The sequence below is a fragment of the Equus quagga genome, chromosome 7 (assembly GCF_021613505.1).
Source record: "Equus quagga isolate Etosha38 chromosome 7, UCLA_HA_Equagga_1.0, whole genome shotgun sequence".
Lineage (NCBI taxonomy): Eukaryota > Metazoa > Chordata > Mammalia > Perissodactyla > Equidae > Equus > Equus quagga.
In genome coordinates this window covers 59,052,815-59,068,533 of record NC_060273.1, presented here as the reverse complement: position 1 = coordinate 59,068,533, position 15,719 = coordinate 59,052,815, and the positions used below count along the sequence as shown (strand labels likewise).

At 39.3% G+C, this 15,719-nt stretch overlaps 1 protein-coding gene across 1 annotated transcript in view; it reads left to right on the top strand.

Moving 5' to 3' along the window:
- The window catches only part of HMMR (hyaluronan mediated motility receptor), a 35,487-nt gene that overhangs the window by 6,093 nt on the left and 13,675 nt on the right, over positions 1–15,719 (top strand). The window contains exons 4-11 of the mRNA XM_046666850.1: positions 1,211–1,258; positions 4,098–4,286; positions 5,367–5,453; positions 5,542–5,642; positions 11,806–11,877; positions 12,013–12,188; positions 13,016–13,164; positions 14,825–15,039. Of these exons, the coding sequence (XP_046522806.1) occupies positions 1,211–1,258; positions 4,098–4,286; positions 5,367–5,453; positions 5,542–5,642; positions 11,806–11,877; positions 12,013–12,188; positions 13,016–13,164; positions 14,825–15,039 (1,037 nt within the window). The remainder of the gene's footprint in view (positions 1–1,210; positions 1,259–4,097; positions 4,287–5,366; positions 5,454–5,541; positions 5,643–11,805; positions 11,878–12,012; positions 12,189–13,015; positions 13,165–14,824; positions 15,040–15,719) is intronic.

Genomic DNA, 15,719 nt, shown 5'->3' with positions numbered 1-15,719 from the left:
ATACTCAATTCTGTTGGAAAAATTTTAAACGTTTTTGGAACAACTTGGGTATGTGAATTTACTTCTCCATCTGCATCTGTATTTTTTATGAAATCTAAATATAGATAGATATTTCTGATGAAGATTTAGCATTTGAATTGAGATATACTGTAAGTATAAATACATGATAAATTTTGAAGACCTAGTACAAAAAATATAAAATATCTCATGTAATTTCATATTAATTTTTATGCTAACCCCTGTTGAAATAATATTTTTTATATACTGGGTTAAGTAAAATATATTATTAAAATTTTTACTTTTTATATGTGGCTACTAGAACATTTGAAAATACATATATGGCTTGCATTCTATTTTTATTGGGCAGTACTAATATAGATACTCTTCTTGAAAATTGATGTAAATTTCTTGACTTTAATCTCTTGGAGAAATAGTTCTGAAATTTTGAATTAATTATAGAATTCACAAAGCCTCTTAGAAAACTAAATTACATAGAAAGTTTGTGTCAAATCCCAAAATAATAGACCTTCCTTTTTAGAAAATGCCATCAGGTGGGAAATTAAGACATGAGACTGGTGTGGCCCTCCCCCAACTTAGAAACATGTAAAACAGGTTTCATTCAAGATGTTTGTGTATTTTCTTCCATTTTCAGATGGAAAAGATAGATATTCTGTTTTTGGCTATTCCCTCAGAAAGGCTGTTGGATATAAAAAGATGTAGTATGAAAATTATATGTCCTATTTAGAATAAAGGCAATGAGTACATTAGAATCACAGCTTGTACTATTTCATTTTTTTTTCTTTGCATCTGTATTTTTTTCTCCTCTTTGGGTGTCAAATTTTAAGTTGATTTCTCTTGGTAAGATTCTTTTTATTCTGAGGTAGCGTAATTAAATATTCAAAATGTGTTTCTGTTTAATGTTGGAAAGGAGGCAGTCAATAGCTTTATTCATAAAGCTCCACCTGTTCTTTTCACTGGACTTGTTAGAAAAAGCCTGATCTATTGGGGGTGAAAACTTTTAAACCCAAAATATTTTGAGATGTAAAGAATCTTTTCCTTCCTTTACCAGATAAGTCACCTGCAAAATGTTTAACAGACTCAGTGAAATGAACTGTTTTGAATCCTTCATCTTTTCTGATAACTAAAAATCAAATTTGGCTGTGATTTTTGTGGCAATTAAATTTATCACTGTTCTTTGACTTTTAAATAGAAGGAATCTCAAAAGAATGATAAAGATTTGAAGATATTGGAAAAAGAGGTAAGCAATGCTTTCAACTTACTGAAAAACAAACGTGCCATATAATAGAGAAGAGACAGGGATTCTGTCAGTTTGAGGAGTCATATAGTAAAGCGAATATGTCATCCAGACCAGTGCCTACAGGGTGTCCATTCCTTGGCTTGGATACCATATGTCAGAGTCTGGTTGTCAGTGTGGTGTGCTGGCAAAGTCAAGTTTGTTAGCATCCTAAGGGACAGATTTAAGATAACCCACTGCAAGAAAAGCTGATAACTACAAATTAAGATGGTTTATTACAATTATGCATGGATCAAATATTTATATTTACTCATAGCGCACTCTCTTCCTGTGTGTTAATCTGTATAAGACAGTGACTAGTGAGAGAATTGCTTGGTGAGTGTGAAATCCTAGTAGGTTACTTGGATTGTGGTGGAGTTGTGCTAACCTGATGCATTCCTCTGCACCATAGGTTTATGCCTTTCTCAAGGATAAAATGACCTAGAGTTACACTCTCCGATCTGGTGGCCACTCACCACATGCGGTGATTTAAATTAAATAAAATTAAGAGCAGTTCTTCAGTTGCACTAGTCACATTTCAAGTGCTCAATAGCCACATGTGGCAAGTGGCTACCATACTGGACAGTGCATTTCCACCATGGTGGAAATTTCTCTTGAGCAGGACTGACATAAAGAACCTGCTTAGTACCCTAAGTTGTGCTGAGTTGGTGACTGCCAACTTTGCTCTTCTGGCAGTCTTTTTTCTGCGTTTCTATTGCTGACCAACTCTTTCTGGTGGACATATTCTTTTGATACATTAAAACTTTCCATTGATTATAGTTAAGTATTAGGACCAAGAATATGTCAAGATAACTTTGCAAATTTCTGCCCTGGTTGCTCTGATCCTTTTTGTATTTATTTTAATAATATTACCTATCATTGTATTGAGGACACACACATGCCTATAGTGTAGGGGGTCATGCTTAGAGATGTGATAACTGAGTCTCAGTGAGACAGCTGGTAAGTAAGTGACAGTGGTAGGATTAGAACTGATAATCTAATCTTTTAGAAGAGAGATTTTTGACCAATAGACTATTTTATTTAAGTCCCACAGTATATGTTCTTTGTTTGTTTGTTTGATTTGAATTAGTTATCAATATTTAAAAGTAAAATTTCATGCAAAACAAATTCAGATTTCTGACTTCTGTTGCAAAATCAGAAGGTCTGACAACACTGTTTCACATTCCCCTCCAGGGCAGCACTCTCCTGGGGCTACGCAGGACCGCCCCCTTTAGACCACATGGTTGCTCCCCAGCCCTCAGCTGGCTCTCTTTGCTTATTTATATTACCTGCTTGGCTATATAAACATTTGAGTTTACAAACTCTTTTTTGGAGCTTAAACTTCTTTTACTGCAAAAAGTGTGAGGTAGATAATCTCCTTGTGCTTTTTTCTACTTTATAATACTATCCTATAAACACTGGTTAGAAACTAATAATATCAGCTCATTCGGTCCCTAGCGTCTAGTTCACAGCTTTACATGTAAATGATGCTTGATACATTTTCAGTTAAGCAGTGTTAGCTTGAAATACGGAGATTGGTATGAATACAAAGCCAGGAACAGTAGAAAATACTTTACATTTGACTTAATATAGCTCTGCTTTCTTGATACTTGCTTTTTACCCATTAAATAGTCTGTTTTGGTGGATGTTCTATGTGTACTAGACAAGAATGTATATTCACTTGTTGGGTATAGTGGTCTACATATGTCAACTAGTTTAGGTTGGTTAATAGTTTTGTTCAAATCTTTATTTGTGCTGATGTTTTTGTTTGCTTATTCTGTTAGTTACTGAGAGAAGTACTTCTGAATTTCCAGCTCAGTGGATCAGTCTGTTTCTCTTTTCAGTTCTGTCAGTTTTTGCTTTGTATATTTTGAAGTTATGATATTACCTGCACAGCAAATTTAAGATTGTCTTCCTCTTGAAATGACTTTTTTGTCATAAAATTGCCCCTTTATCACTAGTGACACTTTTTGCCTAAAAGTCTACTTTGTCTGGTATTAGCATAGCCACACCCTTTTTCTTTGTTTAGTAATTATATGGGAACCGTTTTCTGATCCCTTTATTGTCGATCTGTCTACGTCCTTATATTTAAGTGCATATCTTGTAAACGTCTGGGATTATTTTCCTTCAGCCTAAAGAACTTCCTTTAGTATTTCTTGTTGTGCAGGCCTACTGTTGACAAATACTCTCAGCTTTTTTTTCTCTGAAAACGTTTGTATGTCACCTTCATATTTAAAGGATATTTTCATCGGGAATAGAATTTTAGATTGGGAGATTTCACTCCCCACATTTTAAAGACATTTGTCATTTCATTGTCTTTTGGCTTCCATGTTTTCTATTAACAAATATGTGATTTTGATTTTGGTTTTGGTTTTTATCCAGTAATCACAGCAGGAATGATAGTTTGCTGATGCCTGCTACATCCTACCCTGAAGCCCAGCTCTGCCTTCTTGAAATAAAAAAAGATATTTAGCATTTCAAACTATAGTTTTAAATTCATGTAATCAGAACTAAAGAGAGGAACTCTTACAGGTAGAAATATCTTAAAAGTGAATAAACAGTTAATTGCACCTGGAAGTTTATGGCAATTAAAATCCTCTCTTCTTAAAATGCATACAGATTTTTAAGATGTCTCGTAAAGTAAATATGATTGTTGAAACAGCTAGTGAAATTAGAATATCTAAGAGCATTATGTCAAAATCAGAGGTTTTTCTAGACGTTTAGTATTTTAAGTGTCAGTAGCATCTAGTTGCATTGGCATTGTGTCAGTGAATCATTCATTTATCATCTTGTTTCCATCCAGATTCGTGTTCTTGTTCAGGAACGTGGTGTTCAGGACAAGCGGATCCAGGATCTGGAAGCTGAGGTGGAGAGGATGGAAGCAAAGCTGAATGCTGCAGTCAGGGAAAAAACATCTCTCTCTGCAAGTAACGCTTCCCTAGAGAAACAGCTGATTGAATTAACCAAGACTAATGAGCTACTAAAAGCTAAGGTATCTGAGCCTCATGATAATTGAATAAATAGTACTCCAATATACGATTTGATAATGTACAAATAGACAATTGAATAAATAGTCAACTTGTTTTTTCTCATATAGTTGTTAGGGAATTTTAGGCTCTACTTTAATCCTTTTCCTTCACTAAATGTGTCTTAAATATTAAGCTGCTTCCAATAGGAATTGTTATAGCATCTTTTTTATTATGGCACCTGGCACATAAGAGGTTATAAACAAACAAGTTACTTTTTGTTTTAATGTCTGATGTTTTCTCACCCTTCTTCAAAGTCACCCTCAGTAAATAAGACCGTTCATAAGAGTTGCAGAATTTACATCCAGAAGTCACTTTAAAGATCTTTCTCTGAAATAATAGCATAATAGCGGACTTCCATTTCCAATCCTTTTGGGAATGAAGTGGGAAATGAATAAATTTGTGGACTTAAATGTGTTTAATAGATAAATTGTGTTTATCAGTATTAATATACTAATAGATCTTAAAGAACATGGTCACCTTGCTTCTTACAGAAGTAGAGCGAGGCTGTAAATCTCTATTTAATTTAATAGGAGTCATTTTTTCAGGGCCTGTAATGTGCTGGGCTCTTTGCTTACAAAGGGTGTGAGGGTATATAGGAGTCAAGCGTGAAGAAGGAAGCAGATTTCTGGGCCACCCTCAGGGAGATTGTCATTTAGTATGCCAGGGATGGACCCTATTGTCTGCATATTTCAAAGCAGACCAGGCAATTCAGATACTTTCTGTTAAGCATACATACTTTATGAACTCCTCTCCAAGAGGCTTGTTTTAGAGCCTTGCCATGGACTTTCCGGCATATAGACGTCGGTGACCATCCAAACTACTTTCAAAAATAAACCAGAAAGTCATGTTAAGGAAAAGGAGGGACAACAACAGTAGTGTAAAACCAGTAATCCTTGTGTTGATCAGAAGCTGTTTTCTCTACCACAGTATATTGTAGGTAAATAATAGTCCCAATTGTAGATAGAATAATCAGTATTTAAGTGATTTTGTATATGACTTAGCCGAAAATATTTCTGACATTTCTATGTATTGGCTGTACTTAGTTTTCTGAAGATGGTAACCAGAAGAATATGAGAATTCTAAGCCTCGAGTTGATGAAACTTAAAAACAGAAGAGAAACAAAGATGAAGGTGAGTGATACCTCTGCTCAGTTTGCTGTGTCTGGATGTGGGGATCTGAACAATTTCTCCTTTCCTAAAACATATTTCTGTTGTGTAGAGTATGATGGCTAAACAAGAAGGCATGGAAGTGAAGCTGCAGGTCACCCAGAAGAATCTCGAAGAGTCTCAGGGGAAAATCGTGCAACTTGAGGGGAAACTGTGAGTGACTAAAAAGAAAGAGAAATGACTTAGTATGACCAATTCTTGATTTACCTCTCTCACTGTTCCGCCACATGCCCACTTGGGTGAGCAGTGTGGGATAGGTTGCAGAGAGACCAAAGAAAAGACCCAGAGTTGGTGAACGAGACGTGTAAGTTCATTGGGAGTTACTTACAGGAAGGTCCAGTGACGGCCAGCTGGACAGCAATGTGTACCCGCAAGTGTGGGTGGAGAGGGGGTTTCTTATATAGGCGGGGGACACCAAGGCTATATGTTTGCCAAGGGGCTGTCCTTGGTACGACCTCCATTCCCAGGAAGAGTAGCTCACGTGGAGAGGCTCTGTGTCCCCTTAAGACACGATGTTCTTTAAGTGAGATAAGGTAGGGTCCTAGCTGGCCAGGCCCTGCATTGTTACAAATCCCAGCAGCTGGGCCTCCTGCCCAGAGGGAGTGAGAAGCACACATGGTTGCAATGGGCTGGTGGGCTTTTGCTGAGCGTGCAAGGCCCAGGCCCCACACCCTACCTTCCATGTGTCTGAATGGCCCTCACAATCTTATTATGTCATTCTTCCGCGGAGTCCCTTGAGCCAGACACATAGAGGAGCATCGTGACCAGGTACCACAACAGGAATAGAGAGCACAGCAAGAGAACAAAATCAACAATAAGAAGGCGAGAATGCCAAAGAATACCTTTTGCCGGATTGAGGGGAGGGATTGAATCCAAGCAAAGACCAGATCAGTGGACACGGCATCAGTAGCCTGTGTATGGGTATATAAGAAGCCATTGCAGAAGAAATGTTATGAGCATAGTCCAGGATATAGATACAGCATTCTACCTTTATCAGAGCCCAGGTCCCTCCCTGGGCAGCAGTGAGCATGTCCAGAGCCATCCTATTTTGCAACACCACTCATCTCATTTGGGATGTTTCCTCATTCAAAAGTGAGTCGCACACAATGGCGTCCTCAGACTGCCTCCCAATTAGAAGAAGCTGTTGAAGGGAAGGTAGGATGCGTGCAGAGATGTAGGGCCGCCCCATGTACATCTTCTGGTCCAATTATAAGGCAGATAGGGCCAGCTGTGAGCACCACAAGCCCACAAGCACCGCCGAGGAGAGGCATAGGCTCCTCTGATGGGGATGTCTTGTTTTCTCAGCCACATATCAGCAGTGATGATAATTGTTTGGTTACACATTGCTTTAGGTGTCCACCCTACATTTTTTAAATATTTTCATTTGGTGGTGCAGAGTTACTGTGATGTTCAAGGCGCCAGGGAACGGAATCTCTTAATTCTACTTGTACAGCAGTTAACCGTCCTACACCATCAAACACAAAGTACCTTGCCTTTGGGGTTGTGTTAACCTCCTCCCACACAAGCTGAGAGATATACTTGCAAGAGGCAGCATAAGATGGCGAGGACAGGTTACTTGGCGGGAGGGGAGTAGAAATGGGAAAGTAGGGGCGCCTGTCTTCTGTCCTCAGTTGTTGTTTCAGCAAGTCATTCATTTGTTCCACCAGTCCTGTAGTCATGGTGTTGTATGGCAGGTGAAAATGCCAATGTGTGTCCATTTGATCATCCCACGTCTGTACCTGGTATCCAATACAATGTCAGTGTCCGTAGGAACACCATACACAGCGCAGAGGTGTTCCAGGCCTCTTATAGTGATCTTTTGTGTGGTCCTCTTGCTAGGATATGCCTGTAGCAGTTCTGTTTACGTGTTCACACAAGTAAAGCATACCGGCAGCCATCAGAAAGAGGCAAGGCCCGATGTAGTCCACCTGCCAGAGTTGAGCGGCCTGGTTGCCTCTGGTGATTTGGCCTGTGTCTTGGGGAATGGCCAGGGTCTCTGCAAGGAACAAGAAGGGCATGCCTGACAGACCTGCACAATATCAGCATAGCATAGTAGGAGGCCTCAGGCCTTGGCAATAGCCCATAGAGTCCTTTATCCTTTGTGTCCAGTCTTCTTATGTAGTCGTTCTACCACTGTTTTGACTGGCACTTCTTCTAGGAGACAGATCTGAGCTAACTCTTCTGCTTGCTGGTTTCCTGGTGGCATTGTCGCCTGATGTGCAGACACATGGTATGCTGTTATTGTCATTCCCTGAACCCACTGCCAGATACCATCCCAGAGTTCTGCCCCCCACAACAGGCGACCTTTAATAGTCCACTTTTGTCATACCCATTGTGCCATCTGCATGGTGAGCCCCTTGTAGACTGCCCACCTGTCCATGCACGGACACATTGGATCGGGCTCACGAGACAGCACCATCCAGGCAGCCCACAATTCGGCCCATTGACTACCGAACCCAGAGCCACAGTCCAACCACATACTGGCAGTCGAAGGCTGAATAGCCACTGCTGTCCACTAGGGGGAGGTTGTCCCTTGTGGAGCCATCTGGACAAGAGTATACCAGGCCTCTGCCGGGATTGGTTCTTTTCCTTCCCAAACATTTGGCAGGGTTTCCTCATCTAACGGCGTTGTTTCCTCTGTCGTGTATATTACTGGCCCCAGGATGGCATGCAGTTTTGCACATAAGGGACTACTGGTGAGGGTCCCTCGTTGTCATAAGTATGCATGCCATTTTGCCAGTGTCTCTGTTTGGGCTGTTGCTGAGTGGGGCTTTTGGAAAGAGTCCTGCAGCCACTCCACAGTGGGCAGATAAGTACAGACTGTAACCGGCAGGGAACGGGTTATGGGCTCCACCTGCTGGAGGGCCAGGTAAGCAGCACACAGTTGTTCCAGGGCGCTGTATCGGTTTTCAGTCCCTTTCCACAATTGAGACCAGAAACCAGGGGACACTTGTTTATTACCTTGCCTCTGTGAGGGACCCCATCTGAACCCCTCTGAGTAACTGCAGATGTCCAATTTACACGCTTGTTCTTGTGTTAAAACACCCCAGGACTGGATTTGTTTTACTGCTACTTTGGCTTGGGTGCAGGCCTCCTGCTTGGTGGTCTCTCAGTCCCAGATAGCACTCTTTCACACCAACTTATAAAGAGGACAGGCAGCCTGTATCTTATCTATAACAGCAGCAGGAACCACTTTTGTCTTACCCAACCAGACAACACCCAAGTGTTTGACAGACAACCCACCCTTGCAATTTGTTGTCATGCACTGTGACAAAGGAGCGGGAGGCTTCCTGGAGGTCTGAAAAAGACTCAGAGGTTAACGTGACATCATCAATTTAATGGCACAAGGCAACACTGGGGGGTTTGTCCACCAGGTGGCACTATAGAGGCCTTGCCACAGGGTGGGAGGAGAAGTGATGGACGCCATTTTGCTCATTTCCATCCCTGGCAGCAAAATGCCTTCTGATCCAGTATTCCAGAGACAGAAAAGCCACCCCAGGATGCTTTCTCTCCCCTTCTGCCTGAATTTGTTTCCCAGTTCCACCAGTCGTCCCTTGATCTTAGCAAAACAGCAGGCTAAGATCTCTATTTTCTCATCAGACTCTGTAGGTGTGTCAAGAGCGCCTCGGTTGTCTTGGGTTGAATGAGTTGAACCTTTCTTTCTAACTTCAGTTTCTCTTGTAGCTGCCTCACTTTGGCTCTTGCTTCCATCTCAGCTTCTGTTGTGAGCCTTACCACAGTGAGGAGGGGCCACCCGAACAGTGCAGCTACCGCCTGGGCTTCTGACTTCTTCCCTACATCTATCTTGCCCAGGACTTTCCGTGCCTTCATTGAAAGCCATCCTACAGTGAGGAGGGGCCACCCCACAGCTGTAGCAATGGCCTGGGCTTCTGAGGTTTTTTTTCTACATTTCTCAAGACCAGGACTTCCCCTAGGCCCTTTGGCATTTTCAGGGTGTCCCCATACTCACGCAGTGGGCCCCATCCATCAAGTATGATGGTGACCAGCTCCCACAGGGAAGACATCAGCCAACCCAGGATTTCCCCCGCGTATTTCCCCTTCCTATCCCCCATAGTCTCAGTGCTCACAGGTGTTTCTTTAGTGTCCTGGCTGACTTACTGTGTGTTCTGCCACATGCCCAGTTGGGTGAGCAGTGTGGGATAGGTTGTGGAGAGGTCAAAGAAAAGACCCAGAGTCAGCTGACAAGACAGATAGGCTTACTGGGAGTTAGTTACAAGGAGGTCCAGTAATGGGCAGCTGGACAGCAATGTGTACCTGCAACCACAGGTGGGGAGGGAGTTTCTTATATAGGCGGGGGACACAAAGGCTGTATGCTTGCCAAGGGGCTGTCCCTGGTACGACCTGCATTCCCAGGAAGAGTAGCTCACGTGGAGGGGCTCTGTGTCCCTTTAAGACACGATGTTCTTTAGGTGAGGTAAGGTTGAATCTGAGCCAGGCCCTGGATTGCTACAAATCCCAGCAGCTGGGCATCCTGCCCAGAAGGGAACCAGAAGGTCACATGGTTGCAATGGGCTTGGGGACTTCTGCTGAGCAAGCAAGGCCCAGGCCCTTCACTCAGCTAGTTACTGTTTACTGAGACTTTAACCTTCCCTCAATACTTAGCTCATGGCCTCCAATTGCCGTATTTCTCTTCCTAAGTGGCAGTAGAGCCCTAATCATCCCCATTTTATGCTGAAAAGATGTAGGAATGTTTTACTTTTGTACATCTTCTGTATCAATGATGAGGAAAGGCCTCATAGTCTTTCTAATAGCATAATCTTATGGAGGTAGTAGACCAAAACTGAGAAACATTGGTATAGGAAGCTGTGATTCATGCATAATCCTAGGCTTCTTTTTGATACTGAGCTGTAATTTACATACAATAAAATGCACAGATCATAAGTATTCAGTTTGATGACTTTGACAATTGCACACACCTTTGCAATCACCACCCAAACAAAATAGAGAATGTTACCATCTCCTCAAAGAGTTACTTCATGCCCTTTCCTACTCCCCTGCTCCTCCCCATGTAATGCCCCCACCCCCGCAATCACTTTCTGATTTCCATCATCATAAATTGGTTTTGTCTTTTTAGGTGTGTTTATCACAGTGTGTGTGTGTGTGTGTGTGTGGCTTCTTTTGTTTACTGTATTTTTTTGAGATTCATCCATACTGTTGTGTGTATTATAATTTGTTCCTTTGTATTTCTGAGTAGTATTTCAGTGTATAAATATACCTCTTTGTTTATTATTCTCCTGTTGATCAATATATGGGTTTCCAGTTTCTGACTGTTACGAATGAGACTGCTGTGAACATGTTATATGTCTTTTTTTCCTAAAGATTGGCCCTGAGCTAACATCTGTTGCCAATCCTTTTTTTTCTTCTTCTTCTTCTCCTCAAAGACCCCCAGTACATAGTTGTGTATTCTAGTTGTGAGTCCTTCTGGCTCTGCTATGTGGGACGCCACCTCAGCATGGCTTGATGAGCAGCGCTGGGTCCATGCCCAGGATCCGAACCAGTGAAACCCTGGGCCGTGGAAGCAGAGCACGCGAACTTAACCACTTGGCCACAGGGCCGGCCCCGTGTTGTGTATCTTTTTGTGGACGTGTTTTTATTTCTCTTGTGTAAATACCTAGGAGTGGAATCCTGAGTCATAGGGTAGTGTATGTATAAGGTATTAAAAGACTCAAAGTGGTTGTACCATTTTACACTCCACTTAGCAGTGTATAATAGTTCCAGTTGTTCCACGTCCTCACCAACATTTGATGTCAGTCTATTTGATTTTGGCCTTTCTAGTAGGTATGAAGTAGTACCTCATTTCTGATTTTAATTTGTTACTATAAATGTTGAGCATCTCTTTATGTGATAATTGACCATTCATATATATCCTTTTGTAAGGTGTCTGTACGTCTCTTGCCCATTTCGTAGATTGAGTTGTTAGAGGTAAATGAATAAGTAATTGAATCAAGGCAGCCTGGAACAAAGGCTTTGTAGCACGCAAAATGCTATTTTGTAAGTGTGATGGCTGGGGAAATCAGAAAAGCTACGAAAAAGATTATTTCTAACACTTGGAGTGTTATAGATGATGACTCTCACCATCGCAGCCCTTTTATCAGAATATATTTGGAAAGCTTTCTCACTTAAAAGAAAACTTCAGTTTCCTATCAACTTAAGAGGCCACGTAAAATAATGGTTAATAGTTTGAACTCTAGACTCAGCCTGCGTCATACATCAGTGTCTGGTACAAAGTAAGCATTATATGTGATTATTAAGTAAATAAATTAGTATGTTTTAATATGCGCAATTTTTTTTTTAGTGTTTCAATAGAGAAGGAAAAGACTGAAAAATCTGAAACAGAAAAACTCTTAGAATACATCGAAGAAATTAGGTAATATGAACAGTAGTTTTAAATTGAATTTTTACTTTGTTGAATAGTGATGAATATATCATTTTTATCATTTTTTGGTTAATTTTCCCTATGCCTAAATAGATGTGCTCTTCAAAATAATTTGTTTTAATGCAGTTGTGCATCAGATCAAGTGGAAAAATACAAGCTAGATATTGCCCAGTTAGAAGAAAATTTGAAAGAGAAGAATCATGAAGTTTTAAGCCTTAAGCAGTCTCTTGAGGAAAATGGTGTGTTGTCTAAACAAGTAGAAGACCTCAATGCTAAATGTCAGCTGCTTGAAAAAGAAAAAGGTATTGTGCTGCTTATGGTATTACTTTCTTCACATGAGTACTATCTACAATGTAATTTAAGAAAAGTACTGCCATGTTAAAACAATTTTTTTTTTAAAGATTAGCACCTGAGCTAACAACTGTTGCCAATCTTTTTTTTTTTAAGGATTGGCACCTGGGCTAACAGCGTTTTCAATCTTTTTTTTTTTTTTTTCCTGCTTTATCTCCCCAACCCTCCCCCAGTACCTGGTTGTATATCTTAGTTGCAGGTCCTTCCAGTTGTGGGATGTGGGACGCCGCCTCAACGTGGCCTGACGAGCGGTGCCATGTCCACACCCAGGATCCAAACCCTGGGCCGCCACAGCGGAGCACTCGAACTTAACCACTCAGCAACAGAGCCAGCCCCTAAAACAATTTTTTTTTAAAAAATTATATAAACAACACCAAAAAAACCCTGTTGTATGTAGGAGAGATTTTGTCTTTTATAATCTTTATTCTCTGTTAATTTCAACATATTGCCTGTCGCAGTTGGAATATGTGAAATATATACATTTGGGCAGTTCTTGACTTGCCCATTGGGTGGCCATTTAAACTTGGTAGATACAGAGAACTAGGTTTGGGGATTTTATTATATGGCATGTAATATATACTATATTATATATAGTAATGGTACAAACTTCAGAGTTGTGTTTTGTGTTTGTTTTGTTTTTCCCCACCTTTGGAAATACTTCATCTGTGTAATATGCTAAAAGCAATAAAGCATTGTAATGGAATATAATGGGAATGTGAGTTCTCAAAGTTAATATTAGTATCCCATAACAGCATTTTTAATGTTTTTCCTTTTATAGAAGACCTCATGAACAGGCATAGAGATTGGGACGAAAATCTAAACTCTGAAATACAAAACTTAAAAGAGAAGTTTACTCTTGAAAAACAAGAACATGAGAAGCTACAACAAAAAGAGTTGCAAGTTGATTCACTTCTGCAGCAAGAGAAGGTAGTTTACTACAATACCCAAAAAAATAGTGCTTATTTTATGTCATATATTTTCCTCTGTACCAGCAAACCTTTAAATTGTATATATTCTTTAATCCAACAATTCTGCTTTTAGAGTCTTATCCTGAAGAAATTATTATGACTATGCTACAGATATAGCTCCAAAGATGTTCACCACAGGGTTATTGATAATGTGAAAAAGTTACCAACAACAGATGAAACAAAATAGTAAATCATTTAAAAGTTTTTTCCAGGCGTCAACCCCATGGCCTAGTGGTTAAGTTCTCACCCTCTGCTTCGGGGCCCAGGGTTTTGTCGGTTTGGATCCTGGGTGCGGACATGGCACCGCTCATCAGGCCATGTTGAGGCAGCATCCCACATGCCACAACTAGAAGGACCCACAACTAAAGTATACAACTATGTACTGGGGGGATTGGGGGAGAAAAAGAAAAAAAAAGAAAAGATTGGCAACAGTTGTTAGCTCAGGTGCCAATCTTTAGGGAAAAAAATAGAAAAAAGAAAAAATTTTTTCCGGCATATTCTTGTGTTAGGTTACTGTAAGACTGTCTAGTTACACAAGAAACAAAACTGACATTTTTTTAAAATCTAGATTACATAAAGAACATTTTACATATCAATGAGAAAAGACAGTCCAATTAAAAAATGGGCATAGTATGGAAATCGATAGTTCTCAGAAGTAGAAATTCAGACAACCTGTAAACATGAAACGATGTTCTACCTCGGTAGTAATCAGGGATGGAAATAATTTTTTTTTCACTTATAAGATTGGCAGAAATTAAAACATTTGATAATATAACACATTGGTGAGAGTTGGGCAAATAAGTACTCACATGTACTCATGAAATATTGTTGAGCAACCTGTAACAACAAAAGACATTGAATAAATCTGTATATACTGGCTTGAAAAGATCTCAACAACTATTTTATGATCTTTTTAAATGACCCTTACATATATAGAGAATTTATCATTTATATTTTTTAAATGTATACAAAAAGATGAGAAGGCGTGTATACCAAACTAGTGGTTTTCTCTGGAATGGGAAAACTGAGGTTGGAGTGAGGAGTAGTCAAAAGGCAATTTCCACCGAGAGGAAGCGGGGGGAGATGGGCACAGGGGTGCAGGGGCACAGTTATATGGTGTTTGACAAAGATTAATGTACAACTGAAATTTCACAATGTTACAAACTATTTAGACCACAATAAAAAAATTTTTTAAAAAAGGCAATTTCCACTTTATTTGTAATGTTAGAATTTTTTTACAATGGTGATTTATTTGTGTATTATATAGCTGTAAAATGTATTTATATAGCATTGAAATCACAGTACTCTTTTTGTGTAATATCATATGAGAAAAATATATCATAAAAGTCAGCTGTAAAATATTCTAGTTTTACAAAAAGTATGTGTATATGTTGCATAGAAAAAAGATTGAAATAACATTTGCCAGTGTTAACAAGGTGTAGGATATAATCCATGACAAAATGAGTATGATATCTATATTTTTCAAGTTTCCTTGAGACTCCTGAATTTAGTTTTTATACTTCATTGTCTGTACTTCTTTTTGTCCTTAGTAAAACTTCACAAATTATTAAATTATTGAAACCTTTCAAATTATTTTGATGGTTTTCGTTTGGATGTAGGAATTATCTTCTAGTCTTCAGCAGAAGCTATGTTCTTTTCAAGAGGAGATGATTAAAGAACGGAATCTCTTTGAGGAGGAATTAAAGCAAGCACTGGGTGAGCTAGACAAATTACAGCAAAAAGAGGAACAAGCTGAAAGGCTGGTCAAGCAGCTGGAAGAGGAAACAAAATCCAGAGCTGAAGAGCTAAAACTTCTAGAAGAAAAGCTGAAAGGGTTTGTATTAGTAAGACCTCATGTTTATATATGACTTCAGTACATTCTCAGAATTCTCACATCAATCATATGAGTGGTTAAGGTTAGAATTATTTTACAAATAAGGAATAGACACAGAAAGGTAAAGTACATACATAGGATGTACATAAAAACGTGTGTCAGCCAAAGCTGGAAACCATGCCCTTCCTTTTTTTAAGGCTAGAGATTTAATTAAAGAGATTTTTAACAACAGATACCAAAATTTGGGGTTCCTTTACTACTCTTATAAAAATTATTGGATATCAGCATTGCAGTAATAATGAATTTAGGAAAAAAACCCAGAAAAACAAGAACCCCACCTTTTAATATGAAACATTTTCTTTTTTTGTGTATATGTTCATCAGTTTTACATAGTAAAATCTATACTTTTAATTAATTTTTTTGAGGGAGCACAAACACTTCAGAAGTAGCAATCAAAAAAGCAAAATGGCAAAAAACAACCAGAACTGGGAAACACTAAAAACATAAGGGATTTATCATTAAAAGTAGAAAGACTGAGATCTCGTGCTCTTTTTTGCTCTAATTGCATGTTATTTTCATCACGTTATGAGTCCTTCTCTACTCCATTTACTTAAATTAAAATAGCCAGGTTGATTCTTGAATTCAAATTGCAAATAAAATAATTATGTTATTTAAATCTG